The following is a 13278-nucleotide window of genomic DNA, read 5'->3' as shown; positions in this document are numbered from 1 at the left end:
TTAAGTGATAAATTATATTGGTGTAATAATTTCTCGCAATAACACAATCAACTAATAACACAATCAACTAATAAGGGTTAAAATTTAATTTAGAGTGGTGTAATTAATTAATTAGATTTTTAATCATTAATTTTAGAGTTTATAAAATTAATTGAGGTACATCCAACATGAATCAGACATTTATAATAATAAAAAAATTAAAAATATTACAACATATATATTAATAATAATAAAAAAACCAAAAAGCAAAAGTGGCCAAACACAAGGAAACATTTTACCCATTGCTTAAAAATGTCAAATCTACAGAAGACTAGCTGTGAAGTGAAATACTATCTACATCTTTGACGAATGCAATCCCTCACAAAAAGCCACACCCATAACCTGCTCGGCGAAATCCCAAGACCAAAAAAATGCAGTCGAGCATTTTAGATTCAATCGGTGTCGAAATTATTGGCGTCATGTCCCCAGTCTCAATCTGCATGCTCCTTGTTGTTCTCATCGTCTACTCTCTCTCCTCTTCGAACCCCTTCTCTGCGGCCTCCGCTCCGCCGATCCGCACCGCTGCTAACCTCGTCTACCTCGAGAGCTCCTCCGACTCAACCTCCCAGAAATTCGAGGGCGCTCTTTTAAACGCGCTCGTGTTTGTTATTCTCATTGCCGTGGTTACTTTTTTTCTTGTTCTCTTGTATTATTACAATTGTACTGGATTCTTGAAGAATTACATGCGGTTCTCGGCTTTTTTCGTGCTAGGTACATTTCATACTTCGACTGTTCGTGTATATTTTTTTTACGGGGCTGTGAAGTTAATTATGTTACATTTTTTGAATTATCTTGTGAGTTTATTGTATTGAATCTTCATTTCTGTATTCTTGCTGATTGTTGATTTCAGTGACGTGGGTTTATTTTGGGTTTTTAGTTGGGCAACTGGGCTGAAAATTTTGTCTATGATGTAGCTCCTAAAGTGTGTTTTGTTAGTTTGATGTGGTGGTTTTTGAAATGTTTGTAGATTTCATTTTGTAGTTTGATATTTGTTATCCATGATTGAAGGTTTGATTCAATGGTTTATGTATTTTCGCTTTGATTCAATGATTTATGTATTTTCTTGTTGCTTTTTCAAGTTCATGATTGCATGTTAGTACAGTTACCAGTTCGGTCATGTCATAGATGTGACTTGATTTTGTGTTTGTGATGGTGTTTTGTTGTTGGTTTTTGTGTTATTTCATGGATGGATAGATCCTCTTTCTCAACAATTTAGCATATTCCAATGCCTTTAGACTCAATTATGATTTGTGTGAGTTATTATTGGGACTTTTGATTGTTAATGACATGCCATTTTAGGTGTTCTTCTTAGCTTTGTGTTCTTGCTGCTTCTCAGGTACAATGGGCGGCTCAATTTTTCTATCAATGATTCAGCATTTCTCAATTCCTGTTGATTCAATTACCTGTTTTATTCTGTTGTTTAATTTTACAATTGTGGGCGTAATGTCATTGTTTTCAAGTGGGGTACCGATTTTTGTGAGGCAAGGATATATGGTGGCATTGGGGATATTTGTGGCAGCTTGGTTTACTAAGTTACCAGAGTGGACTACGTGGGCTTTGCTGGTAGCTTTGGCACTATATGATTTGGTGGCAGTTCTGGCACCTGGTGGGCCACTTAAGATGTTGGTGGAGTTGGCTCAGACTCGAGATGAGGAACTTCCAGCATTGGTTTATGAGGCTCGTCCAACAGTTTCACAAAATGGGATTGTGCAGGGTCGGAGTTTGGACCTTCTGGTTGGTGGTGTTTCGGACTCTCGGTCAGTGGAGATGCAAGCTATGTCAAGTAACAACGTGGATCAAAATGAGAATCAAAATCGTGCAAATTCTGGCTATACTGTTATTCAGGATACGAATTTTGGAAACATGGAAGGTGTACAAAGGAGAGATGAAGGGGGGAGGTCCTTGTCAGTGGATATTTTGCATGAGAGGCACTCATCTAGCAGTAGCTCATCAGAGTATTCAACTGTGGTTGGAATTCGTGACTCTGAGATAGTTGTTGATGAGGAAAGGTCTCCGCTTGTTGGTGCACCAGAAATGAGGAATGGGGAGGAACAGATGAGGGATGGCTTGGAGAATTCTGACGTTTCTAGTAGAGGTATTAAACTTGGTCTTGGAGATTTTGTGTTTTACAGCGTTCTTGTGGGCAGGGCTGCAATGTATGATCTGATGACAGTATATGCATGTTACCTTGCAATTATTTCTGGACTTGGCTGTACCCTTATTTTGTTGTCAGTGTGGCGCCAGGCTCTGCCAGCTCTCCCTATTTCAATAGCTTTGGGTGTCATCTTTTACTTCTTGACCCGGTTATTGATGGAACCTTATATTGTTGGGACAGCAACACACCTGATGATGTTCTAATCCTCTATTTTATAAGAAGAAGATTTTTACTGTTCAAAGAAAATTTTCAAATAGACATGAATTTTGGATACATAGCTGTAAGTATTAACCCCTGAAATTTCTACTCCTTTAGGTCATGCAAGGTCCTCATGATTCTAGTCCATGATTAGATAATGCAGCGAAGTCAAGTAACTGGTAAATTCAACGAGTGTTATCTGACTCAGGTTTAAGGTTGTTAGCTTTGTCAAATTCGGAACATATTTTCTGATGCTGAACTTCTGAACTGTGTTGACATTATTGTCTTCTTTTAGCTTGTATTTTAAATGCTATGTGGAAAATTTAATTAATTTTAATTACAATGTCACATTTAATTCTGAACAGACCCACACACATATATGCTTGTGCTTTTGCTTATATGGGACCTTGACAACCAAGTTCTCTGTCTTTGAAGCTATTGCTATCTTCTTAATATCCTCTTTTTAAACTTTAAACTGGGTAAGCTCATAGCATAGAATTAGAATCAACATATTTGTTCTGAAATGTTAGATTATGAGTTGAGGATTTTGAATGAGAAAACTCTAGTATTTGAGTTACTGCTGGCATGTTAATTTTTTTTAGCATGATTTGAATACCAAAAAAGCTATGAGCTATCACCCATTTAATGGCTTGCAATTTTCTTGGTTTTTTGCTCTTTTCTTGCGAGGAGTTCTCACGCTTTTGGCATACAGCAATTACAAGTGGATGAAAGAGAATTTGCATCACTGTTACATGTTTATGAACCTTTACTACTTCTGAAATTGTAATTTCAGTAACAGATGCATAGGACTCGAAAAATTCTTGGTGATTTAGAAAATTCATTCAAGGTTTACATGTGATATTCATCTGTTTGTAGATGGCAACATTGGCTAAGCTAGACCAAGGATACTATTCCCTTGGAGTATCATGCAAACCCATTTGCCAGTAAATGAAAAAAAACAAGTCATACTCTGCAGTGCAGCTGAAAATACCCATATTTGTGCAAATCAAATATGAAACTTCTCCCTGTTTGAGAGAATGTCTTTTGGAGCGAAGGAATGTTTGAGATGATAGATTTATGCAGTCATTAATGAGTGGCCTTGGTTGGGATGGGAGGATGATTTACAGGGAGTTGTTATGGAAACAAACTGAGGTGTATCCATTTGCTTTATGAACCTATAATTTGTGGTCCGGTTAGACCATGATGAATGAACGAGATTTAACCAAATCAGTTCATCAATGCCGAATCATGATGACCTATTTTTTGAGCTTCTAATTGGATTTGGAATGTGTATCGATCCACTGTTTGATATTGTGCAGTGTAGAGCAAGTATCTTCAAACTATCAATGAAATGCATTTCTTTCCGAATTCACAACCTTAGGAGTAGAACAAAGTCCACCATTTTAGCTCTTGTAACCCTCTTCTTTTTTTTTCTTTAAAAAAAGGGCCTTTCAATGCCAATCTCAATTTTATTTAAAGTTTTGATGCAGCTCCTATTTGGTAGCTCCACCTTTCCAATTGCATTTAAGCTCAAAAGAGTTGACTGGGAGAGAGGGAGGGGGGGTTTTGCGAGAGTGAATTATACATGGGATATTTTTTTTTATTTTTTTTTAGCTCAGATCATAAAAACTTCAAATTGAATTTAGTCTTGTCATGGTTGTGCCCTGTGATAAAGTATCCGGGCTTGAATATGAACTTCTATATGGGAAATAAAGTGAAGAGATGAGTTAATAAATTGTAAGAGGGAAATAATGCGAAGGGAAGAGAAAGATAATGAAGAGTGTAGGGAAATAGTATATGTTTATTCTTATATGGGAAACATCATGTAAAAGTTGGAAAAGAAAAAAAAATAAATATTGAAGAAAAAAAATGAAAAGGATAAATTTTATTAGCTTTTAATAATGGAACCTCTTGGAAAAAAACATTAAAAAAGATTAAGGGGGTAAGATAAAGTTTACCCAATCAGAGAAGCAGGAGGAGGACTGGAGGAGTATCAACCCGTTAAAACTACAAATTTTTTTAAAAATTAAATAAAAATAATGGGAGGTGTACCAGACGAGCTATGGAGACAAATTCTGGAAATGGGAATCCAAAATTCCAAATTGAACTACAAAGATCTGTGTTGCATCTCAATTTCCTGTAGACGCCTCCACCGTTTATCCGCTGAGAACTCTCTTTGGCTCCTCCTCCTCTCCTCCGATTTCCCTTCTCCAAATCAACAAAACCCCAACCCCAACAATTCAACTTCTGCATCAGCTAAATCAACTTATAAAATCAAGTATCCTTATTTCAAAATCGAAATCTTATGTTTTTTTTCTTGATGAATTTGCTTTTAATACTGTTCGAAATTAATGAATGTTTTTTTTTCGGGATTAGGTTTGAGAGGGAGAAATCGAGGAAGGTTGCGGCGCATAGAAGGGCGGTGCTTAGAAAGGAGAGTGAGGTTTTGGAGTTCGAAAGGAAAATAAGAGAAATTGAGAATGGATTGCGTCAAGAGACGGAGAAAATGAGAGCCACGGCTGCTGAATTGTCCAATTTACACAAGGTCAGGTAAATCATTCTTTTTCCTTCTTCGTTTTGTATTCGAACAATTAAATGTCATGTTGCAAATGATTTTAGAGTATTAATGGCAAAAACAAATAAAATAAAAGAAAAATGGAATAGCAGAGCAATTTGTTTCAAATAACAGAAGCCTGTAATTTGTTTGAATCTCAAACTCATTTCAGTCCTTTAGCATTTGATTTCAGTTTATTACTTTCCCAATTTCATTGATTTGGATATTCCTCTTTGAAGTTTTTGCATTCATGGATGTGAGTTCTTTTTTCTTTTTTTTTTTTCCTTCTTCAGGCAAGCTTCTGTGGCTCTGAATGTGTGGCAGCCGGAAGTTATTAGGGGTAGGCAAAAGCAAATAGTGGAGCAGAGTGCTGTTCCAGTTGAATCTCGAGTTCATTCACTTGAGATGGAACTTAAGCTTTGCAGGCAACGGATATCAGGCTTTGATAAGGCTTATGTAAACTTTGATCTCTCTCTATGTAGTAGTCAGTTTATCAGTTTAGTAGAAATTGGAAGCTTTCTTTCCTAATTCCTGATCATTTTCATGTCAGAGAGATGAGAAGCGGAGACTTGAGTTGGCAATGGAACAGTTGGCGTCCATGAAATATCATCCATTACGAGATCATAAGTTGATAAGTAGTGGTGACAAGGAATATAAAAAAAAGAGGAAGAAGTTGAAAACATCTGTTATCTGTAAGAGCCTCAAACTTTGTCATTTTGATTTTGAACAAAATGTTGCTTGTAATTTGAATAACAAGTTGAAAGCATTTTGCTTCACCCCTTTGTTGTCTTGTTAGCTGTTATTGGTAGCCCTTATAGATTGCTTTGACTCTCTGAACTTGATCTTTGCCCTGTCCTTCATCCTCTTTCATTGGACATTTCAGTTACTGTTAGATTATTTTATATCTTTTTTTATGGGGGAGTTGGGAATTGGGAATTTGCTATTTGTAGTTTCTTTGTTTGTGCTCTTGACCTGCGATCAATCCTTTTTCCACTGTATTCCATTTGTTTACTTTAGATGCATATTGGATTCTTTTGCTTTTCAACTTCCTTCTTTTAATTGCCACTAGAATGAATGTTGTTATTGATGCGCGCTAATAATTCTTTTTGTTTTGAGCAAAAATAAAAATTGCTAAAGTGTTTTAATGGTGAAAAACAAAGGATGTTGCAGGGATTGCTGCAATGACACCAGGAATTAAAAATTCTTTAAGGAAATCGTAACTGACCACAAATATCCATTTCTAACACTTATTGCAGTTAGGTTCACAGCTTTGATACCACGCCCAGTGATATTTATACCCTCCTATTATAATTCAGTTTTCTTTCTTTCTTATTTTTTTTTTTAGCTGAAAAACAGAACATGTGCTTTGTCACACGTTCAAAATATTAGTCTCTGCTCCAACCTGCTACTTATTTACTTATTTAGCGAAATGAGTTTTCAATTTAAGTGTCTGCCCAAATGAACAAATTGATGACCCCTTTGTTTTCTTTCTTCTTATATTTAAATGCTTTCAGGCTTATGGGACTGGAATGTAAATTATGTTGATTGAGTTAGGTTTCAGAGTTTTTTTTATCTGATTTATGACCATGAACTGAGTTCTATTGTTAAACAAACGAGAATTAGTTTAACTTGCTTAGAAGTCAAGCTTGATCTACTGACAAGTAGGTACACTCCCTTTTAGACCTCTTTGGCTGGCCTAATCAAGACCTTCTGAAATTTTCTACTGCTCTCCACCCTGCCCCTGGTTCTTTGCTCTTTTTAAGCACTAACATTTAATCTTGACAAGAAACTTGAAAAATAGTCTATACTTGAAATCATCCTGTCATTATTGCTGAACCTAGAGATAGACTACTGTTATGAGTTATCTCCATGTTAATGAAATTAACCCTTCTATGGCAGCCTACTGCCACTGCATAGATTATCGATAAAGTTTGTGATTGGCATTTAGCAGAACAACAAATTTCATACTTTCCTCTTCACTGCTTTACCTCAAAGACCACTAAATTTTGTAATAAAACAATATTGGTTGGATTGTGTCTCATAAAAATTGCTTTGTTATGAGGATATTGACATTCTAAAAAAAAATGATGATATTGAGCAGTTGAGAAAATTAGCGATGAACTATAGTAGTCTGTAGATAGTGTATTTTTTTTACTCACTAAACCTACTAATATGAATTTGCCTATTCCATATTTTGACATTTCTTTTTGGCAGGACTTGCTTGTAAAACAATCTCTAAGTGCCTTGTTAACTGTTTCTCCAGTTCCTGAAAAGCAAGGGTAAAACGTCAAAGCAGTGGAGGCTTTCACAAACAACCAACAGCCTGGCTGGTACTGCCATGGAAAAATCTCTATTTGGTACAGTCCTCTGTCTTCTCCTTGATAGAGTTACAGAACTGGATTCTCTACTGGGCTCTTGACAAGCTTTGCTACAGGAGATGTTGAGTGGGGGACTTGATCCTTAGTCCATGAGAATGGGAAATCGTTGTAGAAACCGATTAGGGTTTCATATATTAAGTTAACATTACATGGTGTTATCATCTGTATGTACATGACTCAACCTGTTGTCTGGGCCATGCTAGATTTTATTTTTGGTCACAAGGTTGGGTCGTTTATTGATACTCCATGAAAGGAACAATGTTAGAGGATGTGGATTTCTTGAATTTCGTAAGCCAGTGTTGTGACATTGATTCTTGTCAACATGAACAAGTACTTCATTTCTACCGAGGCAGTAGCCCAGGTCTCGTGGATGAGGCTCGCTGTCCCCTGCCTGATGGGCATACAGCTATCTGACGGAGAATTTAGCTACCGGAGAATTTAATTGTTGGCTGCGGTTGCCAAGAAAGCTGTGAAGTAGGGGAAAGATGAGCTACGTTGTCACTATGTCTCAATTCTTTACTCAACTTTTAGTAAGTTGTCTGGTTTTCATTCCCTTTAAAACCTTTTAGACGATGCTGTTGTTACCTTGTAATCCAAGAAACACCACTGAAGTTCTAGGGATTCCTACTGGTGGAGTTACAGTATTTCGTTTGGTTAACTTGTCCTTGGGGCATCTTATGTTAAAAGATGAAAATAAAAATAAAAATAAAAATCTTGATGGCCGACCCCGTGAGGATGTTACCTCGTAAAATCCAGCCAAGAAAGAGAGAGGGGATGGGACTACCAATTTAGTACATTTAATTTTTATAATCCATAAGTATAATGCATTTAATTCAAACCCAGTAGCAAGTAAAAAGAATTGCATTAGCATAAAAAAAAATAATTTTTTTGTTGTTGCAAATGTTGGGTGGTGGTTTAATTAGTTCTTTAAGTAAAATCTTTAATTGTGAATTAAAAGTCTTGTTATGAATGCTAACTCCACTCCGCGTGAACTTGAATGCAAAAGCCTCCCCCACTGCGTAAACTCTCGCATAAATACCTGCAGGCGAATTTGGTGGTACCACTCTAATGCATATAATTTTTGGTCATTTCTTCGTGCCAGATTATTTCGGTGGTGGGATGACAGTTTTTTTTATTTATTTAGCGTTTGATATATATGTACTGTGGTTGCAATTATATTTTAAAATATATTTTACTTGAAAATATATTAAAATAATTTTTTTATTTTTAAAAAATTATTTTTAATATTAGCACATCAAAATAATTTAAAAACATCAAAAAATATTAATTTAAAATAAAAAAAATGAAAATATTTTTAAATTTTTTTTAAAATACTTTTAAAACATAAAAACAAACAGAGACTTTGCCTGTAAGTAATATTTTCAAACTAGTTTATACATCAATTAAGATTATGTTTTTTTTTTAAAAAAATAATTTTAAAAATATACCCTTCATATTGCTTTAATACATTCATAGGATTTTAATAATGTTTTTCTAGATGCTAGCTCTAAAGTTTAAACTAAAAAAAAAAGATACATTCTTCTTCATCACCGAACCAATTCTTCTAGTGTCATGAGATGATCACAATTATAACATAAGTATTATACAATGATATATACTCAAATTCTATACATACATGAAGACACGTGTGTGTGTGTGTATTATATGACAAAATGTAAATAAAATATTTTTAGAGGGTACTATTGTGCATTAAAAAGTAGTATAATATATATAATTCTCAAATCTTCCAGGAAAAAATCTTTATTTTTTTTTTAAAAAATATAAAATTAAATCAACTGATCCTTTTGGAAACTTATTTCTCAAATGGCAATAGGAATCTAAAGACTAAAGGGGTGCTTGCTACTGAATGAATTTTGGTGACAGGGATGATACCATGCATTGAAGAAACGAAGGAGGCTTGTTTAGACCGAAATAGTTGTTGAGTCGGTACCCTTCAAATTACTCCTTTTTGTTTGTGTCTTTATAAAGTGGTGTAAATGTGTTAAATGCTGTTCTTTTAATTTCTTTTTATTTAAAAATAATATTTTTAATTTATTTTAAATATTTTATAAAATATAAAAATTAATTTAAAACTAAAAATCATTTTAAAAGATCTCAAAAATACAATTAAATTATAATTCTAAACAACATGAAATTTTAATTATAACACCATCAATATCATAAATTATTTTTAATATTAGCACGTTAAAATGATTATAAAATATAAAAAATAATTTTAAAAAATCTCAAAAATATAATTAAATTATAATTATAAACAATGTTAAATTCTAACTATAACACCATCAATATCATAAATTATTTTTAATATTAGCACGTTAAAATGATTATAAAATATAAAAAATAATTTTAAAAAATCTTAAAAATATAATTCTAAACAACGCTAAATTCTAATTATAACATTATCAATATCATAAAATAATATTAACAAAATAAATTTAATAACATAAAATAAAATCATCCACAATCAATAGAGTGATCACACTTGTTTTCAAATGTATATGTTTTCCACCTACAATCTTAATTACAAGCGAGTTATTGGATCATTGAGAATTTTTTACGGTATCTTCAAAATAATTAAGAATTATATTATAATTAGAGTTTTGGAATGCTTTTTTTTTTTCTGCACAAGCTTATTTATTTATTTATGATGTTTTTGAACAGCTACAAAATTGAATTTTGCATTTCCCAACCTGAAGAAAAAGCTGTAACAGGAGGAAGATGTCAGGTCGTTTAAAATTGTAATGTAAGGTTGATGTGCTTCTTTTTTCTCATATACTTCGACTAATGTAACGGATTTTAAAATTTATTAAATTTAAATTAAAAATATCTAATAAATAAATTTAAAATTTAAATAATTAAGCTGTGAGATTAAATTGATGGGCTTAATTAGCCGTACTCTTAGGCGGGTAGCCTTCGGAAGTTTCCACAGTTCCTGACAGCTTAGGTTAAGGCTACAAGAGGGAGTACTGTTGTAATCTTTCAGCACCTATTACGAGACAGATTGTACTTTTTAACAATACAGTGTGAAGACACGGAAGGGGTCCTTGGGGCTAAAGTCCTGTCAATTAATGAATGAAACTTTGTCAAAATGATTGCCAACTTTGCTTTCACGGCAGATACAATTAATTAATACTTTGATGGGTAATGTCATGTGTTTTTATAAAATATTTATTTTAATTAAAAATGTATTAAAATAATATTTTTTAAATATTGATATATTAAAATTATTAAAAAACATAAAAAAACATTGATTTAATGTTTTTTTTTAAATTATATCAATTTGAAAAACATTTTAAGAAAATAAAATGAATAGTAAAAACAATTGAAATTGTGGTAATTGTTGTTTTTCACTAAAAAATACATCAAGATAATATATTAATTTATTTTTTAAAAAAATACATCAAGATAATATATTGATTTTAATGTTTTTAGATCGTTTTATTTTGGCTCATTGTGTTTGATTTTCAATCTAGTAAGCATAAGTTTCCTAGTTTTGGTGCAACCCGTAATTGTTGAGGCTGCCCGAACAATAACATTGATGGCTAAATCGTCAATGGAAGTGCCACTATTTTAATGGAGTCAGGTTTCCAAAAATCCTGAATAAAAACTATGATTGATGCATGGTTCGGAAAGTTCAGGATTAGTATTAACTTAAATAATTAATAGTGATGAACTAATTCTTTTGCAAATTTGAACTTCAACAACGTTTTTTATTGGGATAGAGCTGACAACACTATTGTTGGGAGAGTTTGATAGAATCACGTTGTAACTAGGTAAGATTGAAATCAAAATAAATATTTTTTTTATCAAAATGTTAAAATTTTATTTTTCATTTATTAACTGATAATTCATTTCTACCGTATAGGTTGCATGATTTTTTGTACGAGGCTCGAAAAAAAAAGCCAAAAAATATGCTAAATAAAAAGAGCTTGTAGGCTAGAAAGACATGGTGTTTTGAAAGGATTTCAGACCTCTATCTATCTTGGAGGTTGTATGGGTAGAATATATTTAACAAGTAATGTCCGAGCATTTCATGCGACAGTAACAATTCGATGCGGGGAACCCAAACATGCAGATTCACGATTCATTACCATGCTTACCAGTGAATTCATTCTGTTTGTTTCACATGCAAAACAAATAATAAGATTCTTTTTTCATTACATCTATTTTTTAAAATTGTTGTTTTATATAAATATGTTTAACTAAAAACAATTTTTTCTTTCAGGTTATAGTTCATAGACATGAATTAAGGAGCTTTTATCAGAAACATACATGTAAAATAATGATCGTTAAAAAGAAATGCAACAACTCATGCATAGCAGATCACAGTACTTCATTGTGTGTTTTATTTCAACAAATTATTTTCTTAAGTTATTATTTTTATGAATTTACTGATTTTTTCTCTTCAAGAAACGGACAACACCGGGTTTCAAGAGAGATACGAGATCCAAAACTTGATTTGAAACCATGGTTGGCAATGGACCTAATAGAAACTGTTGTAATCTTTCAACACCTACTATGAGACAGATTGTACTTTTTAACAATACTCTGTGAAGACATGGAAGGGGTCCTTAGGCTAAAGTCCTGTCAATTAATGAATAAAACTTTTTCAAAATGATTGCCAACTTTTCTTTCACGGCAGATACAATTAATTAATACTTTGATGGGTAATGTCATGTGTTTTTATAAAATATTTATTTTAATTAAAAATATATTAAAATAATATTTTTTAAATATTGATATATTAAAATTATTAAAAAACATATAAAAACATTGATTTAATGTTTTTTTTAAATTATATCAATATGAAAAGCATTTTAAGAAAATAAATTGAATAGCAAAAACAAAAACATTTTTAAAAAAGAATTGAGATTATGTTATTTGTTGTTTTTCAAAATGTTTTTTTTATTTAAAAAATACATCAAAATAATATATTATTTTATTTTAAAAAAAATTCATCTACTTTGCCTTCACCAAAATACAATTCTTTTGTATTCTTGTGTCACTAAACATTTCATATTGATAGTGCAATGGAATTTCGAGATTTTAATTTTTTTTCATCTTATTTCTAAATTTGGAACAATTACTCAACATTCTTGCTCTTATTTTTCAACAAAATAACGTATACATACACCTATTTTTAATAGTTGATACTATATGTCATATCAACTCTAACTTCTTGTCCTGAATGCTTCTTGAGTGATGCTGCTTTTCCTATTGTTTAAACTATTAATCATGTATTTTATTTTAGTACTAGCAATCTGTCCCCTTATGAGTGCAATAAATTATAACCTCAAGCTCGTTTGTGTTGCTGCTAAGAATATTATATTGAATAATATATGAGAAAAGTATTGTAATTTTTCTTGTAAATTATTGTGGATTGTTATAATGTTTTTTTTTTCAGTTTTGTTATATTTTTTCCTAAAATTATCTTTGTCAATTTTATTTTTTAAATATTAAGCTGGTTAAGAATTGCAATTACAAGTAAATACAAGTTTTTTCTTACAAAACACTGTGGATTGATACAGTTTTTCCTCACATCGTTTTTTTTCCAGTTTCTTTCGTGTTCTTTTTTTGTAAGATTTTTTTTCAAAATTATCTTCGTCAATTTTTTTTAAAATATTGAGTTGGTTAGAATTTAACTTCGTAATAAAGCTTAATCATGTGGGGAAAGCACTGTAGCTTTCCTTATAAACCATTGTTGAGAATTACAATTACAAGTTATTATAAATAAAGCTAAATTATGTGGGGAAGCACTGTAGCTTTCATCACAAAATACTATGAATTGCTACAGTGTTTCCAACATGATTTTTTTCCTTTTTTGGTTTTTTTTGTTATTTTTTCTAAAATTGTCCCTGTCGATTTGATTTTTTTAATATTGAGCTGATTAAGAATTTAGCTTTGTAATTTTGTTTTCTTTAAAACACTATGAA

The 13278-nt window shown here is 32.0% G+C and overlaps 2 protein-coding genes across 5 annotated transcripts; both read left to right on the top strand.

The window, feature by feature from the left end:
* The first annotated feature begins 278 nt into the window (after positions 1–278).
* Positions 279–3244, top strand: LOC133668940 (presenilin-like protein At1g08700). Of its 3 annotated transcripts, none has more exons than XM_062088951.1 (3): positions 279–750; positions 1376–2134; positions 3083–3244. In XM_062088951.1, the coding sequence occupies exons 1-3, from the start codon at positions 411–413 to the stop codon at positions 3169–3171; spliced, it is 1188 nt and encodes a 395-aa protein (XP_061944935.1). In that variant the 5' UTR covers positions 279–410; the 3' UTR covers positions 3172–3244. The 3 variants fall into 3 exon arrangements, with proteins under 3 accessions (XP_061944935.1, XP_061944936.1, XP_061944934.1); XM_062088952.1 differs by lacking the exon at positions 3083–3244 and adding an exon at positions 2510–2729 and having other exon boundaries at positions 280–750; XM_062088950.1 differs by lacking the exon at positions 3083–3244 and having other exon boundaries at positions 281–750; positions 1376–2729.
* A 1083-nt stretch (positions 3245–4327) lies between these two features.
* Positions 4328–7608, top strand: LOC133669154 (F-box protein SKIP24). 2 transcript variants are annotated; one of them, XM_062089191.1, is made up of 5 exons: positions 4328–4670; positions 4769–4942; positions 5240–5402; positions 5497–5638; positions 7210–7608. In XM_062089191.1, exons 1-5 carry the CDS (start codon positions 4432–4434, stop codon positions 7227–7229), a joined length of 738 nt encoding a protein of 245 aa, XP_061945175.1. In that variant the 5' UTR covers positions 4328–4431; the 3' UTR covers positions 7230–7608. The 2 variants fall into 2 exon arrangements, with proteins under 2 accessions (XP_061945175.1, XP_061945176.1); XM_062089192.1 differs by having other exon boundaries at positions 4331–4670; positions 7161–7608.
* The last annotated feature ends 5670 nt before the right edge of the window (positions 7609–13278 follow it).

Source organism: Populus nigra, chromosome 12 (genome assembly GCF_951802175.1).
Source record: "Populus nigra chromosome 12, ddPopNigr1.1, whole genome shotgun sequence".
NCBI classification, from domain to species: Eukaryota; Viridiplantae; Streptophyta; class Magnoliopsida; order Malpighiales; family Salicaceae; genus Populus; species Populus nigra.
Note: the sequence above shows the minus strand (reverse complement) of the source record. Positions and strands in the feature narration are given on the sequence as shown.

What these genes read in the sequence shown, in the direction of transcription:
- LOC133668940 (XM_062088950.1), top strand. Translation starts at nt 411, where the DNA reads ATGCAGTCGAGCATTTTAGATTCAATCGGTGTCGAAATTATTGGCGTC. An exon ending in CTCGGCTTTTTTCGTGCTAG is followed by an intron (nt 751 to 1,375) that starts GTACATTTCATA and finishes GCTGCTTCTCAG; the next exon opens with GTACAATGGGCGGCTCAATT.
- LOC133669154 (XM_062089191.1), top strand. Translation starts at nt 4,432, where the DNA reads ATGGGAGGTGTACCAGACGAGCTATGGAGACAAATTCTGGAAATGGGA. An exon ending in AAATCAACTTATAAAATCAA is followed by an intron (nt 4,671 to 4,768) that starts GTATCCTTATTT and finishes TTTCGGGATTAG; the next exon opens with GTTTGAGAGGGAGAAATCGA. An exon ending in TCCAATTTACACAAGGTCAG is followed by an intron (nt 4,943 to 5,239) that starts GTAAATCATTCT and finishes TTCCTTCTTCAG; the next exon opens with GCAAGCTTCTGTGGCTCTGA.